The 23,937-nt window shown below is 41.9% G+C and overlaps 1 protein-coding gene across 2 annotated transcripts in view; it reads left to right on the top strand.

Moving 5' to 3' along the window:
- Window positions 1–23,937, top strand: part of LRP5 (LDL receptor related protein 5) — a 252,541-nt gene that overhangs the window by 37,636 nt on the left and 190,968 nt on the right. The window contains exon 2 of one of the 2 annotated variants that reach the window (XM_074954714.1): window positions 19,585–19,981. The exons of the other annotated variant lie outside the window; for it this stretch is intronic. Within the exon in view, the coding sequence (XP_074810815.1) occupies window positions 19,585–19,981 (397 nt within the window). The remainder of the gene's footprint in view (window positions 1–19,584; window positions 19,982–23,937) is intronic. 2 annotated transcript variants of the gene reach the window in all.

The following is a 23,937-nucleotide window of genomic DNA, read 5'->3' as shown; positions in this document are numbered from 1 at the left end:
TATGGGTTTCAGATACCAACTGTACGTGAAGGAAGCAAAATAATTTTCTATTCTTCTATTCCATTTTTTAAAACTTATTTATTCTTTTTGGTTTGGCAGATTGCTCCTCAGTGATAAAGGTTCCCGACTTTTAATGAGTAGAACAGTTATTCTACAACTATAGATACATTTGGCTTACAAAATTTCTTTAGGACTTTAGCAAATAGAAGCTTGAAAATGGTATGCTTGTTTCTGATCTGCATTGTTTCCAGTTCCAGATGTTCTGTTTTGTTCTGCTGACTCCAAAGGAGGAGACTGAATTTTAGAAAAGCTGGGAAGATGCTTTCTCCTTACATCTGTATTAAATGTATGAAGTCTGGTCCTGAAAATCAAATGCCTCTGTGAAATGCAGAGAGAGCTGCTCAGAAAGAGAATTGGTTAGGCCAGAATTCTCTTATCTGACGGCAAACGTTATCCATTGGGACACAGTTCTGCATCTTTTCGTTTCATGTTTTATTATAATGATGTGTTTTCCGAGATAGCGCTGTCTTATTAGAAAAGAACCCCCCACGTCAAACTGTCCAGAGAGGTCTGTTACCTGCACAACTTGTATGCCGTGCACAAGTACTTTCGCAAAAAGGGGGTCAAAGGAGTCCTGTGGTACAAAATCAGAGTTACAACTTGTGGTTTTACACAAGGCTTGTGACTCCATTTCAGTCAGTTTTAATTTTTGTCAGCTATAACTTCTTAAAACTGTTTCTGTTACAGGATTCAAATATAAACAATAGATAAATCTGGCAACACTGACTAATAGTGTCCCTTTTCAAGTCTTCATTTCGTTGATAGTTTGGTTTTTGGGGGGAATTGGAGCAGAGAATTCAATTTAAGCTGGTCTATAACACCAGTAGTATAAATAAAAGCATGATATTATTTAATTTCTCCCCTCTAACATAGCAAATTAATACAATAATCTATTCCCAGCTTTGTGAACTTTGCCTCCTTGTTGGAGATACTTCTGCTTTAGCCAAGAACATTGATTAAACTAAATTAATTCCTTATGGTTCTTTTTTCTCTCTGAGGTCAGCAGTGTTTGTCCTGCTGGAACTACATGAAGGGAGATTCTCCACTCTTTTTATTGTTATTGTTCCATAAATCCAACTGTTTCTTTACACATTTTAGAGGCAAAGAGACCTGAGGCTTCTGTGATAGTTCTGCTCACTCTGTGCTGGTGAATCCACACTTGTTTTGAACAGATGTTAGAGGCATGTTCATGATTCCAGCATTTTTTATTTGCATCGCTGATTTGTTAATCAGAGGGCTGTTTGTAATCTGAATAAAAAATAACAATATCAGTTGATTTCCGGTTAAGCTGGTCATAGTGTGTTTCAAATTGGGTAGGACAGACAAGTTTTCCACAGTTCACTGGGGAAGAGTTCATAGGCATGGCAAGAACCATGGGATGTGCCCCCAAGAAGTCTTAGAGCCACACAGAGAGAGTGTACCCCAGTGTAGACACAGCAACACAAGTGTTGTTTCAGTGTGGCTGCTCCCTCTTGAGCTAGGCTAACTCAAGTGTAGATAACCCTGCGGTGAAGACATAGTCTTAGGCTGTGTCTACACTGCCCTCATTTTGAATAGCAGTGCGCACCAAAGCACTGAGCTGTAACTCCCCTGCGTAGATGCTGTCTGTGGGTGCAAACTAAGAGGTTTGTAGTTTGCATTAATACTGTCTCGTGGGACTGTGTTAATACGAACTAGGAACCTTTTCAAGCCCACAGCATCCACACGGGAGTTATGGTGCAGCACTTCGATGTGTGCTGCTGTCCACACCACCATAGTGCAAACTGTGGGATAGTGTAGGCAAGCCCTTAGTGTTTTAGGGGACCGAGGTGTGCATGGCCTACTGCCACTTCTTCTTTCCCCAAAACTATTAAGGCTTATACCAAACTCTCTGGACTGAAAGTGGGCTTGGATCTGCTCTTCCAGCGTGCAAAAACGGCTCTGCTCGTTGCAAACCGGCCATGCCAGGTACCAGAAGAGAAGGCTGTATAAAGTATGAATACTGTGTGAGCAGAAGAAAGGTTCAAAGAGTTGTCTGTGCTCTTATTGAATATTGTCTGTGCTCTTACAGAATATTGAATACAGAGACAATTCCAGAAAATTCTTTGTCTCCTCTAAGACTCCAGCATAAGAAAGGCTCTCCTAATTGCAATCCGTGTAGGTAATAAGGAGTAGAATGCAGATAGTATATACTGTCTATGTATTACCTTGAACTAAAAGGTGGAGCTTATGGGGGAAAAAAGTTGGGATCCAATCCTGAAATGTCTCCTTTACTTTCTTTGAAGGGAATTTGGCTCTAAATGCCTAGTTAAAACAAAACCAAATTCAGTAATCATCAGTGTTGGCGGTGAGGGTAGGGGGAGGGAGAGGAAGAAGAAAAAACTTTGGGAGAATTGTGGGGGAACTTGTCTGTCCTGCATCATTTGAAACACACGATGAATAGCTTAGCCAGAAATCAATCGGTAAAGTTACATAGGGAGATAGTAAAAAAAATAAAATAAAATAAAAATGTGCCCAGATGCACCTGTAGCTGCTTCCACAGGTGATTGTTAACTAGCAAGTCTACTCCCACAGCTTTGTTGCTACATCACTGGACCCAATCCCACAAGGTATTAAGCAGCGTCGTCTCAGTAAATTCAGTGCAAATTGAGGGTTCTCTGCACATTGCAGAATCAGGCCCAGAGTACAGTGTATAAACAAGGAAGAAACCCAGGTGTATACACAGCATGAGAATTTTGAGTGCTGCTAAAAATGCAAAGGGAGGTGGTTGGACTTGGTTATCATTTTTTGGTAGAGATAGAGAGATACAACTGGCAGGAAAGGTAACCTGAGGCAGTGTGATCCAGTGGACAGCACACTGGACTAGGACTTGGGAGACTTGAGTTCATTTCTTGATTCTGCCACGGACCTGCTATGTTACCTTGGGCATGTCACCTCACCTCTGTATGCCTCTCTTTCTCCTCTCACCCTTTGTCTTGTCTTTTTAGATAGTAAGCTCTTCAGGGCAGGGATTCTCTCATATGTGCATATACAGTGCAACAGGGCTCTGATCTTGTTGGGGCCTCTAGGTGCTATTATAATGAAGAATAAAGTTGTCTGAATGTTTTTTCTAAGGACATGTTGCCACAAAGGGGAATAAAACCAGTATAAAACAAGCTATGGAAAAAGAGATGATCTGCTGTCCTCCGTGACGATTTAAAACTGCAAAAGGAGAGAAGTTAGAGGGATGCCATAGCCCCCGAGGCACTGCTTTATGTGGTCCTCTAACAAACAGTATTCCAGTGCCCAGAACAGACTGTGCAAATTGTTGCGTTCTAGCCACCTTGTTAGGAAATATATGTTCCTTGTGTTACACAACACTGTCTTGATATAGTATCTCTCATGAAAGACACAGAGTACTGCAGCTTTTCAGGGCCAGGCTGTTGAGGGCAGAGTGCTGTAGCGGGAACGTCAAGGATGTCTTTGTCTCAAATGGTGAGTGAGGTAATGTCTCAAATGTATTGTTGTGCATTACACTATAGTGCTTTATACGCCACAGGAAATGCAGAGGTGCTCCTGTTGTTCAAACCTGTCTTTCATTTAAATCTTCTTTTAAGACATGTTAGTGAGCAACCCTGGCCCTTCCGAAGCCCTACCCTTAAATGGTCTCCATCTAGTCCTTGTAGCTAAATGCCTTTGCCATCTGTAATTGCCCAGATGATGTGGTCTTCTCTGAGATGTACTGAAAAGTGTGGAACCAAAACATAGCCCCTGGAAACGTATGAGCTGGTTCCATAGCAACGTGGTGGCATGGTGGAGTCCCATTCAAACAAAGGGGAATTTAAAGAAACAGACTGCCTCCTTCAATGAGTGCAACTTGACATTAACTTGACTGTATGGATAAGTTTAACTGTGTCACGTGTTCTGGACCAATGGCTTCCAAGAAGCAGTTAAAATTACATATGATGGGTATGACTATACTACAGTTAAAAACCCAGGCTGGCCAGTGCCAGCTGACTCAAGCTTGCGAGGCTCGGGTTAAGGGGATGTTTAACTGTGGTGTAGATGTTCATCCTGGTCTGTAGCCTGAGCTCTGGGGACCCTCCTGCCACGCAGTGTCCTAGAGCCTGGACTCCAGCCTGATCCTGAATGTTTACACTGCAGTTAAACAGCCCCTTAGCCTGAGCTCCATGAGCCCTGAATCAGCTGACATGGGCCAGCCACGAATGTATAATTGCAGCGTAGACATACCCAGTATGTCCATCCACCTGATGCCACTTCAAGTGGACCCTCTAAATTAGCTGTAAGAATGATATAGTCACAAGTAGCCAGGTGGCTACCTAATGACTGTATACTGGAGGGAGGCTCCTATGTGGTGGTCATAACTGTATGTGGAATAGTCTATAGTCCAGATATATCTCTTTTGAGACTATGGTTATCTGTATAGGGCAGTGACCTCCCACATTGGAAGGAGCCAGTCTTAATTTATGGGAGGGGGGGATTTGGCAGCTAGTGATGAATGTTGTCGTAACCCATACTTCAGCAGTGTGGCTCTGTCCTCCTTGGGGGCTAGCTAGACCAGACATGGATGTTTGTTTCTGTGGTTGCCTCCAAGCTAATTGTACCTTGTCATTTATCTCAAGCAGTGGAGGCTCATACCTTTATATCGAGAGATCCTGGGTTTGGTCCCTGCACTGACCCAAATAAACCATGTCTTTATACCAGGAATGTGTGGAGCTACAGTAGCACTTCAGGCTGCTGCTGGCTCCTTAGATGCACAAATACTTTGCATAATACATGCATGTATATTGGAGGACAGAAACAGACTCTTGGGATCCGAATGATGATCCCATCAGGATTTTAAAAGCTTCAGCATGGAACTGGAAATTTGCCAGCTGGCTGCTGAGAGCAAATTAAAGATCAAACCCTGCTCTGTGGTGGACAAATCAGTGTTGAATAGGAATAATTTTTTGATGGAGACTTGATCAAAATTGGTGTTTTACCAGTGTTCAAGGTACTTTTTCTTTCTGTCATTATTGGTAACAGTGCCAAGCTCCCTCCTAGACAGCTGTCTGCATCTGAACTGGCAACTCACTACTAGGAGGCAGTGTGGCTTAGTGGACTACACACAGCAATGCAGTGCACGTAAAGGACTTCTGCTTTTTAGTGCCAGGATTGGAGGTCTCCCTCACGATTTAAGCTGGGGTTTTCATAGATTCCAAGGCCATAAGGAACCATTGTGATCATCTAGTTTGACTTCCTATATAACACAGGCCATAAATCTTCCTCAAAATAATTCCTAGAGCATCTTTTTTAGAAAAAGTCCAATCTTGATTTAAAAATGGGTCAGTGATGAAGAATCCATCATGACCCTTGGTAATTTGTTCCAGTGGTTAAATACTCTCACTATTAAACATTTACACCTTTTAAGAGGAGCCTAAGCGGTTGGGTGCCCAAATACCATTGTCATTCAATGGAAGTTGGATGCCTAAAAACTCCCTTTGACTCCTTTGAAGATCCTAGCCATAGCTAACTCAGCACTTAACGCTCAGATTTCCAAAAGTGGCTGCTGATTTGTGAGGTTGCTCGTTTCTTGGGTGTTCAGCTTGAGATTTCCTGAACCTGATTTTCAGAATCTGAGGGCATGTCTACACTTACCATGGATCGACACTGTGGCAATCAATCCACCAGAGGTTGATTTAGTGGGTCTAGTAAAGACCCGGTAAATCAACCACGTCGCTCTCCCGTTGGCTCTGGTACTCCACCGGAACAAGAATCATAAGGCAAGTCAATGGGAGAGTTTCTTCCGTCGACCCAGCACATTGTAGACATGCAATAAGTCGACCTAAGCTACATCGACTCCAGCTACGTTATTCATGTAGCTGGGGTTGTGTAACTTAGGTTGACTTAACCCCGTTGTGTAGCCCTGCTCTGAGTGTGCTCAGCACTTCTGAACGTTGGACAACAGTGGGTCTCAAATCGGAGACCCAAAATTGGTAACCAGTTTTGGAGATGTTGGTCTACACCTTTGTTGTTGTTTCATCTCTCAGGTGGGGGTAATAAGCTTTACTGGGCAATAGGTAGCTTAAGTGCTAACATTCACCACAGCGTGCACACAGTTCTTGGGTAAATAAGTCCTACTGTCCCCTCCAGTCCCCCTGCAGGTCTCAAATTTATTTATACAACAATTGTCCCTTGCAGGAAATTTTCTTTGAAATTGGCAATTATCTATGGATCCTAGCACAAACAGCTGGGCTCTTGGAGAAGGAGGCTGGTGGCGACTTTTATATATTGCCCTGTCAATAACATGAATCAGTTAGGGGTACCCCACAGCATAACTTTAACTCTCCATAAAATGCTCATGTGAAAGGCACACGTTTTTGAACTGGGGAGAAAAAAATGAAAGGAGCAGTGAGTTGAGACTGGATAGGTCCCGTTGTATGTCTAGTATGAGCTGGGCTAGATTGGCATCATGTTGCAGTTCTCACAGCTGATGAGGTACACAGGTTGCACAATGCAGAAAGCAAGAATTGGCAAGAGCCAATGGTTTTGCAATAACTTTTAGAAGTTTTCTCTATTTATTAAAATGTACCAGACGTGGATGGCTTTATTCCCCAAGGACTTTCTTTCCTTGAAATGAAACTGAAAATGGACGGGTAGGGTTGTCTAGTCTCACTGTAGTGCCACGTAAGTGCCTCTGAATTCTCTGCTGAAATGCTGTTTTTGTAATGTCATAAAGCAGCAGTTCTCAAAATGTGATCCGTGGTTGCTTGCTTGGTGGTCTGTGGAGAGTTGGCTGGTCACATGGTATTGGCTCTCCTTTTTTTCCAGCTGTTAAATTGTATTAAATGATAACTATACATATTATACTTTCCTAATGTAAGCAGTTTGTTTAAGCGACACAGATATTAATGAGATCACAAAGGAGAAGGAAGGTGATCCATGCAGTTGTGAACTTGGTGGGGTCGTGGGGACTGTTCATAAGATGCTGTCTCTTAGATGCTCTATATTAATATGTCGTCCACCAGTGATCAAGTTGGAGGAGTCTTGTTTTAAAGCAGTGCTCCACAAATAAGTTATCTCTGCTCCATCAGCATGCTATGGGGGGCGCTGCCCTTTTCTGCTTCCTGGAAGCACACCATTGATACAGAAGGTGGTATGCGCTGAATCGAAAGCGTGTCTCTTTCACCAACAGAAGTTGGTCCAATAAAAGAGATTACCTCAGCCACCTTGTCTGTGCTAAATCAAGTCAGCTGCCCATCCTCTTTTGATACCGAATGGCCTTTACTTAAAGTAGCGAACATAATAGGAGCTGGATGAGACAATAGGTAAATTCACAGAGAACTCTGGTAGTTCCTGTCAGGCTTGAAGAAGCTAAACAAACCCCCAAATTGCATATTTTTTATAAAGCACCTTTGATGGCCCCTTTTGGAACATTCTCTTCAGATAATTGGTTGTTGCAGGGAAATAAACTAATTCAGTCCAATTGAAATGAAATTGTATATAATCAGAGTGCTATATTTTGTTGTAAATAATAACGTTAGCAGTGACAAACTGTAGACTGCCAAGGAAAACCAGGACTCTGAAATAAATCTCTGCTTCTTAAAACCTTATAATTAACACACAAAACGCCCCCCAAAAAACAAAACAAAAACAAAACTACTCAAAAACCCCACACAACTCAGAAAATGTAACATGGACTTTTAAAAACATATTGTCCATTTATTAAAAAGCAATATGTAAGGTTAGCTACCGGTTTTACTAATATGTGCTTGTCCCTATAAGTAAAACATATAATGTTTAGGATTACTATTGATAAAGATACTAGATTTCCATAGTCCTGGGGAAGCGGGGAAAGAAGACGAGAATGCTAGACACACCGTCCAAAACCATTGCCCACATTACATTCTTAGGACCCACTTTTTAAACTTACTAAAAAAAAAATGCCACTGTAAATGTTGGTTAAAATTGGAAAGATACATTGAAATTATTCTGGGGTGGCAGTGTGGTCTAGGTCAGTGGTTTTCAACCTTTTTTCATTTGTGGACCCCTAAAATATTTCGAATGGAGGTGTGGATCCCTTTGGAAATCTTGGACATGTCTGTGACCTCACAGGGGTCTGCGGACCGCAGGTTGAAAACCACTGGTTTAGTGGATTGGACTGGGAGCCCTGAGTTCTATTCCCAGTTATGCCACCGACCTGCTGTCCCTTCATATCTCTGCCTCTGTTTCCCCTCACATCCTTAGTCTTGTCTGTTTAGATTGTAGGTTCCTTTGGGCATGGACTGTTCTCTCTCTCTCTCCCCATAGGGTGCCCAGCACAGTGATGCTCTGATCTTGGTTGGGCCTCTAGGCGCTGCTGTAATGCTAGCAACTGGATTGTTTTTATTGAGTGGTTTTAATTAAATTCCCTTCATACAGTGGTATGAAGGAGCTTTTGTGTGTCTGGGCTGGGGGAATGACAACCTTACCTGAACCTGATAACTTTTATAAGGCTTTCAGTAATGCCAACCCCATGCATTCAGAAATCATGAGTCAGGCCCCCAAAATCATGAGATTGAAAATATGTTTGGGATTCTTTATCTGTCTTCTGAGTTTTGAACCTTCTGGGTATACTTGAGTAAATGGCATGCTGTACCTGATTATCCTGCAGAACAAGACACCTCCGATAACCTCTGCAGGATTATAATGTGGTCATCTTACTCTTTTGTGAGGCCAAGTCACAGTCTTGCTCTCTGTATTACTGGGGTTTGCTTTAGTAAAGTTTAGGGCTAGCTCATAATAAAATAGAAACGTGTCTTGAATTTTTAGTAAGTTTTGTCCTGGTGACTACAGCCTAAGCGTAGTGCAGTCAGGTACTGGTGTGATATATATTTTCCCCTCGTCCCCCTCAATATGCCTCTGGCAGAGCACCACATCCACAGCCCTTCTTGTGGTCCTTGGCATCTTTTGAACAGTCCCTTTATAATAATGCCTGACTGTGCAAAGTTTTCTGCAACAGGCACAAATGCTCGTGAAGAACTAACACAACCAACCTCGCCTTTGGCAACTAAACTAGATTTTGACCTCTGGTATTTGGACGTGGGAAAGTTAATCTAGGAATACAGGTTGGAATTTTCACAAGCATGTTAAGGGGAGTTAGGTACCCAAATCCCTTAGGCTCCTTGGAAATTCCAACCTTAAAGGCCCTGCAGTGAATTGCTCCTCTTACATTACAAGCCAAGCCAGGTGTCCTTTTAAGTTAGTGTTAAAAAAAAAAAAAAAGGTCAATTACTCATATTTATAATTAAAGCTGCCTTTGCATTCTTTGGTAGAGGTGGTAGGTGCCTGCCTGCACGCAAACAGGCTCCTTTTTATTCTGTCCTGTTGGCAAATGTATCACTAATTTTCAAGCTGTCTCTAGTATTCAGCAATATGATCCTCACTGAAATACTTAGTGTGTATAAATAAAGCTGCCGCTAAAAATATTTCATATTTTGGGCTACTAGCGTGGATTGGATTACTTTGCACTGGTTTGTGCTTTGTGTAACCATGTAAACAGTTTAAAATATAGGTTGTAAAAAAAAAAAAAAAGTGAAATTTAAAGAACAATTCCCCTGACATCTGTTACAAATTCTATATATAAATACTGGGTATTCTTACAAGGTTTAAAATACCGTCGTTTTCTCCCTCTGAATTTCCAACATTGATTCCATCTAAAATCTAGTGAATGTGTAAATGAATCCTTCTTGGTTGGCAGCCCAGACATTTCCTTTCACAGTTTGGAGAGGGAAATTAGGAACAAATGCTGCTAGAAGAGGAGGAGAAAATATATTCTTTTTAAACATGCATTTAAAACACCCATTGGAGCACTATTTTTTAATGGCCTATTGTCCACCAGACCCCACCCCTTTAGTCATGTATGGCACTACTATTAAAGTCAGTAGTAGAACACTGTGCTCTACAAGGCACTTTTTCCCTGGAAGATCTTGAAGTGCTTTGTGAACATGCATTAATTAAGCCTCACAGTACCCCTCTCAGGTAATTAGTAGCACAGGGAAGGGTGCATCTGCAACCTTGGATTGATTTTTACCAATGTGTATTGGCATGTGGGGACAGACTGCTAGAGTGATTTGCCCAAATTTACACAAGTGGCAGAGCCAGGACTAGAACCCAGGACTCCAGATTCCCCAACTTTTCTTCTACGCACAAGTACCCACTGCCTCCCTGTTGCAGCAATGAAATTGTATAACTTTGGAACTGTAGTGGGAATTCACCTTTTGAAAATGATTTTGTTTTTTTCAGGGTGAAAGTGATAACCTCCCATTCTTTAGAGGACCATACTTGACAAGTTTGTTGTGTATGTTTATTAGAGGAAGATCAGCATTTAATCTTTTGAAGTTGATCAATGGATTTATGGCTCTCTACAGTAGTAACTGCCAGTAAACAGTGCTGGGATGGAGAAGGCAGAGCCTTGGGTTTTAAGGAAGGAAACTGAATATACAGCAGGCACATTCAAAATGCAAAAGGAAACTTTTGTGTGTATGTGCCGTGCTCCCCTCTTGTCTGCCTCAGTACGTGATCATGGGTTCTTCTTGGCTGTGCAGGCTGGTTCAGCCAAGCTCTTTAGGATTCTTTTTTCTCTTACCCCAACCCCTTCATTCTTGAGGATATGTTGTCTACCTGGTAATGTGCCTTTCTGATGGCTGACTGCTGCTGGGCCCCATGAGCTGAGCCACCCAGGCTGCTAGAAAAAAAGTGGCACTACACAGAAAAAGGACAAAATAAACACCAGGCATGTGGGAATGTAAAGTCCGTTATGCAGGCCTTGTCTGAAATCTTTTCAAGGGCTGTGTGGGGAAAGGGCTGCAGGCAGGGTGGATTTGATTTAAATCAAATTAATTGATTTAAATCATGATTTAAATCGCTAGTCAGGAAGATGCTATTTAATCATGGTTTTCTACATAAAAGTGCATTCTTGTTGGTTGTTACAACCTTAATACGTATTCTTCACAACTCAGAGATAGATGTAGGTTTCATTTTTAGAGGATACATACTATACATTTTTAAACAGTGATTTATTTTGAAAAATTTTCTGATTAGTTTTACAGCTATATCAGAAAATGAATGATTGGTTGGTTATTTCATTTACCAAGGGTAATTGAAACAGATATTTATGAAGTCATTGGGAGGTGAACTATCTCCAATTCCACATGTGAATCATTAATATTTGGAGGATATTCTTGCCATGCTGTATGAGGAGGAGAACGTCACCAGACAGACAGTTAAATTGTTTTATTTAACTAAAACAACAACGTTAAGTATTCTGGATTTTTTTCTTCAACAGCAAACATATAATACATTATTTTAACAAAACAAGCATATGTCCCGCGCTTCTCACATTTATCTCCAGACTTCTTCTCCTTGTCCAGATCTATTCCCCCCCCCCCCCCCAACAATCTTCTATTCACTGAACTTTTTGAAACTTTGCACTTTTAGAGAGAAGTAAAGGATTGACTCTGTGTGCACAAATTTTCAGAGGGACAATAGAGTTGAGGTCAGTTATTTCTCACCTCTATATATTAATTATTTATTTATTTTAAAACATTTTTGCTGTTAACAAGCATGTTACCTCTGGAGATACAAATCTACAGTTTGAGAACTGCAAAACTAAGCATCTCTGATGGTATCTCCTAGACTGAGCACTGAGTCCCATTGGGTAGATAGAAAGATTAACCTAAATAATCTGTACAGAAGCCCCTGCCCCCCCCCATAAGATTGTTTCCCTGATCCACGAACTATTGGAACTCATTTACAAAACTTTTCTTAACCATTACATGAATATATTCTCATATTATAGAATTAGAATTTATAATCCCTACTCCATGATGAGATATCTTTGAGCTATAATGTATCTTAGTTTAAACTATCTTTAGATTGGGTTTTTTCCTCAAAAAGCATTTTATTAAAAAAAAAATCCATTTTTTAAAAAATTAAATCATTGATTTTTATTCACCCTGGCTGCAGGTTTAAGATATGTATCGGTTTGGAGAAGAGGGAGGAATGCCTTGTGCTGAGATATAACTGACCTCTACAGTCGATTTAGTGGTGTTAGGATCCAATTAACTGCATTGTGGGAGAATAGAGGACCTGTGGGTGCATTTCCCTTTCAGCCACGTTTCTGTGTTGAGCAGCTTACAGTTTCTGCATGGTAATAAATGAAAGTTTGGGTTATCACAAGAATTGTACCCAAATCGCTTTGCCTGACAGCATAGAGAAATTAACCATGGGGGAACTCCATGAACTATGCCAGCCTCCTCTTAGGACTCTATCTAATTTTAAGTATAGGAATTAATTCTCTACATAACTTCAAAATCACATTATTAACAATCATATTTAGTAGCACATATAGGGTTCATTCTGCTAGACACTTGACATGGGGGGAGGGGAGAGAGAGAGAGAACCATGCTTAACCATGGTTAACCAAGAAAGTTATTTATTGCCAGGTAATAACCATAGGGAAGCCAAACAAATAAAGCAGTTATAATATTAAATCTAACTTACATTTCATTATAAAAGTCAGGTTTAGAAAACTAACTGATCACACAAGTTAGGGTCAGAAGGCTAGAGAGAAAGAGAGCTGGGTTCTCACCACTCCGTGAAGCTTGACTCGATCAGGGGTCCCAGGTGGTGGTGGTAGCTGAGGGTCCGGAGTGCTGGAGACAGGCAGAGCCCCCAGCATGATCAGTCAGGAGAAGATTTTGGATCCAGGCATCAGAACACTTACTTGAGCATGGGTATGGGGTTTTTGTAGGGAAAGAACAATGGTTCAAGGGAGAACACTAGATTCATTTATGGGTAAACTGATGGCTCAAGGGAGTATACCAAAGGTGTTTTGTTCAGGTTAGACAATAGGAATTGATCATTCCTGGCTATGGGCTGTGTTCCTTTGAGGGAGCTCACAATGCAATTAGGGGGCTTCAGTATTTTGGGTATCAATAAAGGATTGATTACTAGAATTGGTCTGATAACTATGGAGCTGGGTGCATGCAGGCGTGGGTTCATTAACATCTGGAGCAGAGATCCCCCATCATGCAGTGCTTTGCTGGTCCCAGAGTTCAATGCTGTTCTTGCCTTGGAATCTCTGTTCTCCATTCTGTATGCTAATAGAGATGCCTCCCTGTCCCATCTCCAATGCAAATGAGGCTCGGGGAATTTCCTTAATCCTATCACCCTTGTCCGGAGGGGTTTAGGTGTGTCTTCCACTGCCTTTTCATTGCTTTTTGTAAGCCTTTCTTCTGATCTGTTTTGGTTCAAGCAGAGGCTGGGTGGGGTGTGTGTGTGTGTGGGGTCTTTTGTGAGTCAGACAGGCTGGGTACTGCGCCCTGGTTCCCCAAGAACACATTGCTGACAGGTAACAGTACAGATCTGTATTTTCTGTCTATTTCATGGTATAGCCACAGGTGGGTAGATAGTTACATGAAGCCAAGCACATTCTTTTCTTATTAGTGGAAATCTGTTTTGTTTTGTTTTTTTTTAAGTATAATACCTCCTTGTACAAGAAAGTATCGTTGAGAGGTAGCTTTATGATTACATTTATTTCAGAACTGGAATAGGACTTCTGTAATTTTCTGCAGTGTTAGGTTGCTCTCTGTTCAGAATTTATTTGATACAGTGTTTGTGGTATTTCAGATTTTTCTTTTTGAAAAAGGATCATGAGAGCTCAAGCTACGTACAGATGTTTTAAATATTGCCTATTAAGGAAAAATATGAACTGTTCAAACTTTACTAAAAAGAATACTTTTTTTTTTTTTTGGTAGCTAGACTAAAATGTTGTCACGCCATTTGGGTGGTAATACACACAACGTATAAACAAACAGTTTGTGCTCTACACTTATCCTGTTAATGTTTATGCTTTTTCCCTTTTCAGAGTATAAATCATTTTTCCGTAATAAGCAATTTACAGAGGTCAGGAGCATCATTGATCACAATAGTTTTGTTTACAAGCCAAATGTTACACAGACTATGTTCCTCTGTTGAGAACGTGGGACTTGTTAATCATGCAATAACATCCCAATGAAGGAATATTGTATCCTGTTATGTCCAGTTCACTTGAATGTTAGAAGTAATGGAGGGTTTTTTTTATGGCCCAAAGGTGAGGCAGAGGACAGAATGATTGAAAAGAATTGGAAATGGGTACAGAGCCCTTGACTTGTAGATTTTAAATCCAGCCCAGGACTGTAGTGAACAAAAACTACTACTCTCTCCTCCTCCCTAGTTCCCTGTGTGGGGCTTCTCGCCTCCCCATTTGGCACCAGGAGTGGGGTCCAAGCACCCAGCTCTCCAGAGAAGCGGGGCGGAAGCTGGGCTCTGGGCGTGAAATTGACAAGACGGCCAACAGCCGTTGTAAGGAACGCAGTATGTACACAGACACTGCATCGCCCTAACTACAGTGACATAAGCCTTCCGCCTCCCTTGGAGGTGGAGTTATGATGTTAGTGTAATAGGGCACTTACAGCAGCAGGAGGAAGGCTGTAGAGTAGACACTGACATAATTAAGTCAACGTAAGCTGCCTTACGTCGACCTAATTGTAGTCTAGACCAGCCCTCAGACAACAAGGACTTGAATGAGCCCTGGAGAGTGAACTGTTCTTTCACTTCTCAAGGTATTTCCTGCAGGTCAGGATTGAGGCATATAGGTGGCATGGTTTGAGGGAAGCTTGCACTGCCACTCTTCATAATGCTTCTGTTCTGTGAGCAAACTGAGTTCTTTTTGTTAAAGGAAAAAAAAATAGAAGTGCTCCAACAGATCAGTTAAAATATCTTGGATCTCCTGGAAAATAGCTTGTTTTTACTGTTCATGAAGCAGTAAATCAGGTTTCCAGTCTACCTTATCTCTGCTGCTGCTACTGGTTCCTCAGAGTAGGACTTTGACTTTTCAGGCACTGGAAAGGCACTCTCTTTGCTTCTCACCATTTATGTTTTGAACTGCTATGAAATAGTTCAATGTCAAGATTGTTGTGGCAGTAAATGCTACCAAACAGTGAACGGCATCTTAGGGACTTCAGTTAAGGTAGTAAGATGATGAGTAGTTATATTTTTCTTCAAGCCTGCTTTTGTTGGCTCATAGAACCACATTAATCCATTAACTGGATTTTCAGTAAGGTTGGTATTGTCCATTTGGGGGTTTTGCTGTCTAAGATGATCTGATTAACATCCTCCATGTGCTGCTTTCAGGTCACTTAGTCTCACAAATTCAGTACTATCCTCACCTCCTACTACATCAGAGCACTGCCACCATCTTTAGTTGTGATATATAGCCTGATTTAATCACCTCAGGGCCTTGGAATTTGGAGCAACTCATTGCTCTTCTTCTGTCTTTGATTTTATTTGTAAAGTCAGAAGAGTCTCAACTTTCCCCGTCCTGGCAGGATTTCAAACAAAAAATGGATCTTGGTTAAAATAAGTGATTTATTTACTATCTTCACCTCAGGAGTTGTTGTTCCTAAATGGATTTCTGCACTTCCTTAGTCAAAATCTAAACTGAACAAAACAGACCATTTTGGGGGTGTGATTTTTTTTCCCGTTGTCCCTGTTCTACTAACCTGTGATTTTTCTTTCTGCAAATGGAAACTGAATTAAAAATCCATCTTTATTGTCTTGAAAAAAATAATTTCTGGCTAGTCTCGCCAATCAACTTATATAATTATTAACACAATTGCAAGTTGTTCAGTGTTTTTTCCTTGCTGGGTGTTTATAGCCAACACAATGTGGCTGCACTTCAATCAGGAGGAGTTGGGAGCAGAGAAGTGACACATGCTAGAGTCCAGTGATTTAATGTATATCTGTACACGGTTTGCCCACTGATGCTCACTGTAGGCTGGAGTCTGTTGAAAGGGAAGGGAAGCTGGGTTAATATCAATACTGATTGGATTAGACATTGTTCAGATGTGATCTTTAGTTAAAATGATGTTGAATTCTTCTGCTGGTGATTGGGCCTGGGTGACTTCATTGTATTTGTAACGGTCACTCTGTCATCTTCAGTGTGGGGAAAAAGTCCAAATGAATGTCCTAATTCTCCTCTACTTCCATCCAAAACTCACTTTTTGGTAGAGGGTGCATACTTTTTTTTTTTTTTAATCAGTGCATGTGCTTTTTTCATGGCCTCAGTGTTAGGCAGGCTGCATATAGCCACTGCTTATGCAAAGTGACACGCATAACTGGAAAGTTCTCTGCCCTCAGGAGCTTAGTCGGAATAGACTCCTGTACCATCAACCTGTGGGAGCGTTGTTCAGAAGGCTTGATGCTGTACCATTTAAAATAGACATGCTTTTGAGGACCCAGTGAGTTTCCGGGAATAAAATTTTTTATATTTTAGACCTTTTTTTTTCTTTTGGTTTCGGTGACCAACCTGTTGGGCTTTAATGGGTATTTATTACTAGTTTTCTAAAGGCGAGGGTAAGGTGGAATTTGGCAAGTTTAGAAATGAGATGGAAGCACTACTGGGATTTCATTTCCTAACAAATAAGTCTCCTCAAGCTGTATAAACTTTCTTGAGTTAAATACTTTAGACGACCGATATTAAATTTTTAGTGAAACGAGCATAGTAACAATTGCCTGTTCCTTGCTACCCAGCCTCACCAAGCAACCAGCTGATTTAAATTTTCCTTATTACTTTCAGAAGTATATATTTCCTCCAAAAAGAAAAATAAAACAGCCTTTTTCCTGACTTGGAAAAAAATTCAAATAGGCTATGCAGAATAAAAAGAAAAATAGCCTGAATCCTTAGGCATGATTTGAGTTCTGAAGTTTAGTTGTAAAACCTATCAGCTGAGCTGCATTGCTTGCACACACATACATATGCTGCTGTCACATGTGCTTTATGATCTGCCCTTTTCAATGGCATGCACCGTGCCATGAATGTAGCTATTAGAGGATTGAGTGTAATTGGAGGCCAGGGTTCACAAGAAAGGCATTAGTATGTCACAAAGCTGCCAGCCTAGTGAACTGGTAAAATAGAGTATAATCTGATTTCTTTTTAAAGTACAGAAGGAATTGAATCTGAAAGGCAATATCGAGAGCTAACTTTATCATACATTATATACTGTAACAAGAATTGGAAACTGAAGATATTTATAGGACAGGCTTGAAGCCATAGAAGATGAGATAACACATCTGTCCTTGCTGGTCTGTTTTGAGTGTTGTTTCTTGAATTGAGTGGCAAGTTTTTGGATCTCAAATGTGAGTGCATTTAGGAGGCAGAAACATCAGCTGGAATGATGAACGTCTTGTCGGGGAGCCAGCGATTGATTATCATGGACGTCTGGCAGCTGTTGCTTGAGCTTGTGGAATTACTATGGAGGACTCAAGGTGACAAATAGTTTGGTAAATGAAAACAGTTCTGCATTAGATTACAGTAAAGATCTACTGTACCATTGGCAAGCTAAGTAGAAGCAGAATTCTGCTACTCTCAGCAACTGGTGCCCAATTCTGAAATATTAGCATTCCTGTCAACTGGTGATGGTGTTATTGGGCCAGCCCTGTGTGCACGCTGTACTGCAGTGGACTGCCACACTTATGGAGCCAGTCTGATGACAAGCTTCTGCTTTTTATTTCCCCCAGAAGGGAAGATGATACCCGTAACTCCCTGGGGTATACAGAGGGAAGAGAATCATGCTGTTAACATGAACTGGCTGGTGTGACTGGGAAAGACAGTGTCCTGTAGGAGCCCTGGGACTTGGTCCTCTTCTGGAAGAAGCTGTTAGGCTTAATGCAATGAGCAGGAAATGTACTCTTGCTGGAGAAAAGTTATTGTGGTCTAGCAAACAAGCGTGATCCTGGGAAGGGGATTGAAGAGGGTATACAGGACCTCAGAGTCTTGAGGTTAAAGAGGGGGGATGGAGTTTACGTGAGCAAATTTGAAGGAGGTGAATCAGTAATAATAGTTTCTACAAAAACAACAGTGTAAATAAGTGATGGTCACATAAACACCACCCTATACCGGAAACCTACTGACCGCTATACTTACCTACATGCCTCCAGCTTCCATCCAGGACACATCACACGATCCATTGTCTACAGCCAAGCCCTAAGATTTGTTGTTTTTGTGGATACAGACTAACATGGCTACCCCCGATACTTAATAATAGTTTCTGTGTCTCTATGGGCTTCCACGAGAATTAGCAAATTGAATCTTGCAACATCCCTGAGGAGGTAGGTATTGCAAAGGGACTTGCTGAAGGTCACATGCAATCTGGTACAGCCAGCAGCAAAACCCAGATCTCCTGACTGTCTGTTCCCATGGCTTAGAATATAAGACCGTGCTTCTTTAGTGAAAGTTGGAGGGATCCACTGAAGAGATTTCTCACGTCATCTAGTATAGTTAGGGGTATACTTAAATTGTCGAGAAATCATATAATTTTCACGAGTTGGTCACGGCATAAAAAGCAAATTTCATGGATGTGTTACACATCCGCTAAATTTGCTACTTATTCTATGACCCGCTCACGAAAAATGTGTGATTTCTCTGCAGAGTTTCTCAAACTAGGGGCCTGGACCCAAAAGGGGATTGCATGCGTGTTAGGGGGTCATGGTATTGTCACCCTTACTTCTGCATTGCTGCTGGCGACAGTACTGCCTGAAGCTGGGTGGTGGGAAAGAGGCGGCTACAGCCCTAGTGCCCATCTCTGAAGGCAGTGCCACCGCCAGCAGCAGCACTGAAGTAAGGGTGACAATACCATGCCACCCTTACTTCTCTGCAGCTGCTGGCGGCGATGCTGCCTTCAGAGTTGGGCAGCTGGAGACCAGATTTCACAGGGGAGACGTGATTTCACAGTCCATGACTTGATTTTCATGGGTGTGCATTTGGTAGACCCCTGAGTACAGTAGTTTCCAGCCGTGGACATGTAGCAGAGGTTCAAGGTTTTGTGACGGGTACCTTAAGCTCTGTGTTTTAGTGATGAGCCTTGTGCTAGGCCTTAGTGTGGCACTGCTGCTTCCATGCAATTCAGTTGTGTGCCTTCTAAACCCCCATGGACCTTGGTATATTCCAAACCCCAGCCTCATGACTGACAGAGGTTTAGAGCATCCAAAGTAATCCGTGATGTGGTTTGGAACATATTCAGTTGAGTTGGAGGCTGTGAGCGCACAGCCAAAGGGTGTTTAAAGTAGTCATGTTGCCTGACTACTTTAGGAAATGCTAATTTTGTCCATATTAAAGTCTCTCTTTAAATCCTCTGAACCAGGCCATGTTTGGACCTGGCTCAGCCCATGATGTATATTATGTGAGGAGCAGAAAGGCATAGACATAATCTAGACTACAGTTATTTGGGAGGCCTCATGATAGATGGAGTTGGACCCCTTTGCTTTTCCTTAATTGACCAATCTTGTGCTTTTTCACTCTGGTATATTGGAATAGGTCGCAGGTATTGTGGGTCGTGTATGTTTAGTCCTGGTGTGAAACTTCAGCCTTTCTTCTCTCAGCTTCCCACCATCCAAGGAGGAGATGCACACACTCTGCTTTATACTTGCAGCTTTAAAATTGCACGCATTTGGTAACATTAAGATGATTTCCTTTCCCTTCCATAGCTTCTCCTCTTCTGCTTTTCGCCAATCGTCGGGATGTCAGACTGGTGGATGCTGGAGGAGTGAAGCCGGAGTCCACTGTAGTGGTCAGTGGCTTAGAAGATGCTGCTGCGGTTGACTTTCAGTACTCACAAGGCGTCATTTACTGGACAGACGTGAGCGAAGAAGCCATCAAACAAACGTACTTGAACCAAACTGGGAATGTAGTGCAGAATGTCATTATTTCTGGTCTGGTTTCTCCGGATGGCCTGGCATGTGACTGGATTGGGAAAAAGCTGTACTGGACGGACTCGGAAACCAATAGGATAGAAGTTGCTAATCTCAATGGAACGTCTAGAAATGTCCTCTTCTGGCAAGACCTTGACCAGCCAAGGGCAATTGCCTTGGATCCAGCACATGGGTAAATATTAACCTGACTCTGCATGGCTGCAGTGTCACAGTTGCTTTGTGAGGGATTTTTGGCTCTATAAAAAGAAATATTATCCCTTGTTTCAAATAAGCTCTTGTTTCAGATGCTACTTTCTCAAGGTATTTTATTGCTGAACATATGTTTAGACTTAAATACAATGTGGCAAGGAATGACAACACCGATACAGAGCCAAAATTAAAATAAGTGTGTGTGTGTGTATATATATGTGTGTATATGTCTGTGTGTGTGTGTGTATATATATACGCACATATAATAGCCAAGCTTAGGTGCCAATGAAAATACTCAATCAGTAAGAGTCTTACTTTTCCACAATGTTGTAAATTTCTATTCCTGCAGTTAACCTGTCTGGTAAGTTAATAGAACTCTTGTTTGGGTTGTGATGTGTGTGGTTTTCTTTTTTTAATGCAAGTAGACAGCAATGTATGTAAATCTCCTTTAGTCAAAACAGGAATTCTCACATGCTTTGCTTTGGTAAACAAAAGCAGTGTGTTGAAGTCGTGATTGTCATCTAATTATATAAGTGCTGGCAGGTGAATGAACCTGGTAGAGACCCCAACGTCTAGATCAGGACCCCATCATGCTAGCACTGTATGGACATATAGTATGGGGAGGTGTCTCTGCCCCAAAGAGCTTACAATCTAAATATATACAATCTAAAAATATACAAAATAGGCAAAGGAGGGGGGTGCGTGGGGATGTGTGTGTGTGTGTGAGAGAGAGAGAGAGAGAGAGAGAGAGGGGAAACAAGCACAAGTGAGCTGAAATGACTTGCCCAAGGTTACGTAGCAAGTCAGTAGCAGAGCCAGGAAAGTGTTCAGGTCTCCAGAATCCCAGTCCAGTGTCCTATTCATTGGATCAAACTGCCTTCATGGTGCTTCCGCCTGCAGCCATTCCTTGCATCCTGGTGCATTGCCAGTGTGGACAGAAAGAAATGTTGAAGCTGCATGGTTGCAGCTCGTCCTGTCAGCTCTTTCCACACACAGTTCTTTGTGAGGGGTCACTTTATCCTTCTCTTCTAAATTAAGCAGCTCCTAAATCCTTCCCCTCTTTAAGAAAGTCCAGCACGAGCCAAAGCCCACAATAGATTTGGGCTCTTTGTGAGAGTTGTTGAGGGGAAAAAATAGATAGGTGAGTAGAATTCAATATAAAAGTAATGGAATTTCACTGCTTTTCAGTAACGCAGAAGTGACTGGCAGTGAGCTGGGAGAGAATCAGTCTCTGCAGAGCCTGTCTTTTGAATTGAGTGTCTGGAGTAAAATATATAATCTCCAAAACACAAGCAAAAGAAAGACAGGAGCAAAGAGAGCTTGGTGTTGTGCTGTGGCCACTTACCATAATACAAGCTGGAGTTGCAGTGTCCCCTCAGTAGCAGTCCCACATGCCAGACTCTTTTGAGACCAAAACAGGAAGGAGGAACATTTATAATTAACATGCAAATTACACTCTTCCTAAGCGCGGTTGCTCACACCCCCAAAAGAAATCCTAAACCGCAATCATACCAAGTGATGCTCCAGCCACCACTGAGCAACTGCTATTCTCCAGATGACTGGTGGGTGCCAGGCAGGCAACCACAGCCCTGTGTGGTGGGGAGAAAGGAGTGAACTTGCTGGGCTTGGATGGCTTCTCCCAAAGGGACCTGTTCCTCTGGCCCTTGGTGCAAGGAGGAAACGAGAAGTCAGCAGTGACACACAAGTGCACCAGTCTAATGGAAGTTCTTTTAAAACAGTCATGAACTTGGAAACTGCAAAATAAAGCAGTGATGCACCTCATTTGACACCGCCACTGAGGTGTGCTGGTGCTCGCTGCTGTAAGGGCGTGTGCTTCAGGCTCTTAGATGAGCCAGGAGTGTGCCCCCTGTTGCTTCCTCTTGCCATGTTCCTGCAGCAGTTTGAGGCCATCGGCACATGTGCACAGATCCTTAAAAAGGACAGAGACACCAGGGGGAAAGAGTTTCAGTAGAGCCTGAATGGAATGTACGTTTTGCAAAAATGCTTGTGGAATCCTGCAAAATCTTGCCATTTTCAGAAAGCACTTTTCATGGGGGGAAACCATTCCCTCTCCCTGCCCTCCTGCCCCCGAGCTGGTAGTATGTGCATCAGCAGTCTGGTAAAGCCACAGTTGAAATGAGTGCTGTGCGTGGTGGCCATTCTGTACTGGGTTACAAAACCCAAGCTTGGAGGTGTAGGCATGCTAAACTCACTGCACGCTGTTCAGGTGATGCTCAGCTCCCCCAGGAAATGGCTGTCTGCCAGAGAGCGCAGTTTGCTGGGTAGGCGGTCCCCTTTGCAACCTTTGCTTGGCAAACATTGGAGGGGGGAAAGCTAGACAAGATGAAATGCAGCTTAAACTGGCCTTGGGTGGGGCTAGGTGCAGCTGTAAGCTAGTGGCGATAGCCGTTTTCCTCTGGAGACTGGGATTCAAATCCTAAATAAAGATTATAGGTGCAAATGAGTTTGGCTGTCTGTAGTGATCCCTCACAGGCATGTCACCGCTTCACTCTGCTCAGAAGAGGCCTAGAATGACTCTCAGGAGTATGGCAGGTCAGGACTGAGGTTGTAGGGGTGCCTGCGTTCTGCCCAGTGCTCCCTTGTAGTTTCATGTTTCCCAAACCTACGTAGAAAAGGGATCCCAGACTTAAAGATAGTCAGAAACCCTGCATGTGTGTGTACGGGAGGGGAAAAAAAACATGACAGAGCTTCTTTTAGGTATCGTTGAAATGCATTTAATGTCGAAAGAGAGACAGCATCCTGGAGAGAGACTACATTTTATTCATATAGTCAGTGCTCATATTCAAGCCTAGATCTTAGCTTTTCTACCATTAACTCCTATCTTAAGTATACAAAGTTGGTATGGACAGTGTTAGATCATGCCCCTGTGTGGGTTGTACCAAAGCAGAGGAGCAATGAATCTTAAATGATACTATGTTACAGGACCTAAAGATAGAAACAAAAATGTATATAAAACGGGGGATACTAGTGATGCTATCCTCTGGGACAGTGGTTCCCAATCTTTCCAGACTACTGTACCCCTTTCGGGAGTCTGATTTGTCACCCCCATGTTTTGTTTCACTTAAAAACTACTTGCTTACAAAATCAGACATAAAAATACAAAAGTGTCACAGCACACTATCACTGAAAAGTTGCTGACGCTCTCCTTTTTACCATATAATTCTAAAATAAATTGGAATATAATTATTGTACTTATTCAGTGTATAGTATATAGAGGAGTATAAACAGGTCATTGTATGAAATTTTAGTTTTGTACTGACTTCACTAGTGCTTTTTATGTAGCCTGTTGTAAAACTAAGCAAATATCTAGATGAGTTAATGTACCTCTGGGAAAACCTCTGCATACCCGCAGGGGTACATGTACTCCTGGTTGAGAACTACTGCTCTGGAAAACTGCCCAAACTAATTTTAGGGAGGTTGCTTGGTATGCCTAGTAACATAAAGAAAAAAAAATAGATAGAAAGTGTTGCGTGTGTGTGCATGCGTGCACATGCAAAGATTGGGAGATCATCAGAGTACAGGAAATTAGAAGCAGTACAGACCACTTAAAAATGTAAGAGGAGAACTCAAATGTGCTATCCTTTGAAAAGGCAGTGTGACAAAATTAGCTTAAAGAGCCTTTCATTTAAAGGGCCCACCAATGTGGATTTACTATCAGAGCTGATAAGAAAACAAATTGTCAAAAACTGGAAAGGATACGATAAGAAATCCTGGATCTGTTAAATCTGCCTCAGTACATATCGCAATATGCAGATCCTACAGAACCCGTTGGAGCTGTATTTTTTTTAAAAAGTAAAACTTCAATTTCAGTAGGAAGATGCAGTTAGCAGAGGTGCAGATATCTTAAATGGAGGTGGAAAGGGCCGTAAACAGTTTTTAAAGCAGGAGTTCTCTCAGCCTTGGGATACAAACAGGTTT

This window comes from Natator depressus, chromosome 6, assembly GCF_965152275.1.
Source record: "Natator depressus isolate rNatDep1 chromosome 6, rNatDep2.hap1, whole genome shotgun sequence".
NCBI lineage: Eukaryota > Metazoa > Chordata > Testudines > Cheloniidae > Natator > Natator depressus.
The sequence above is the reverse complement of the archived record's forward strand: the minus strand, read 5'-3'. Positions and strand labels throughout refer to the sequence as shown.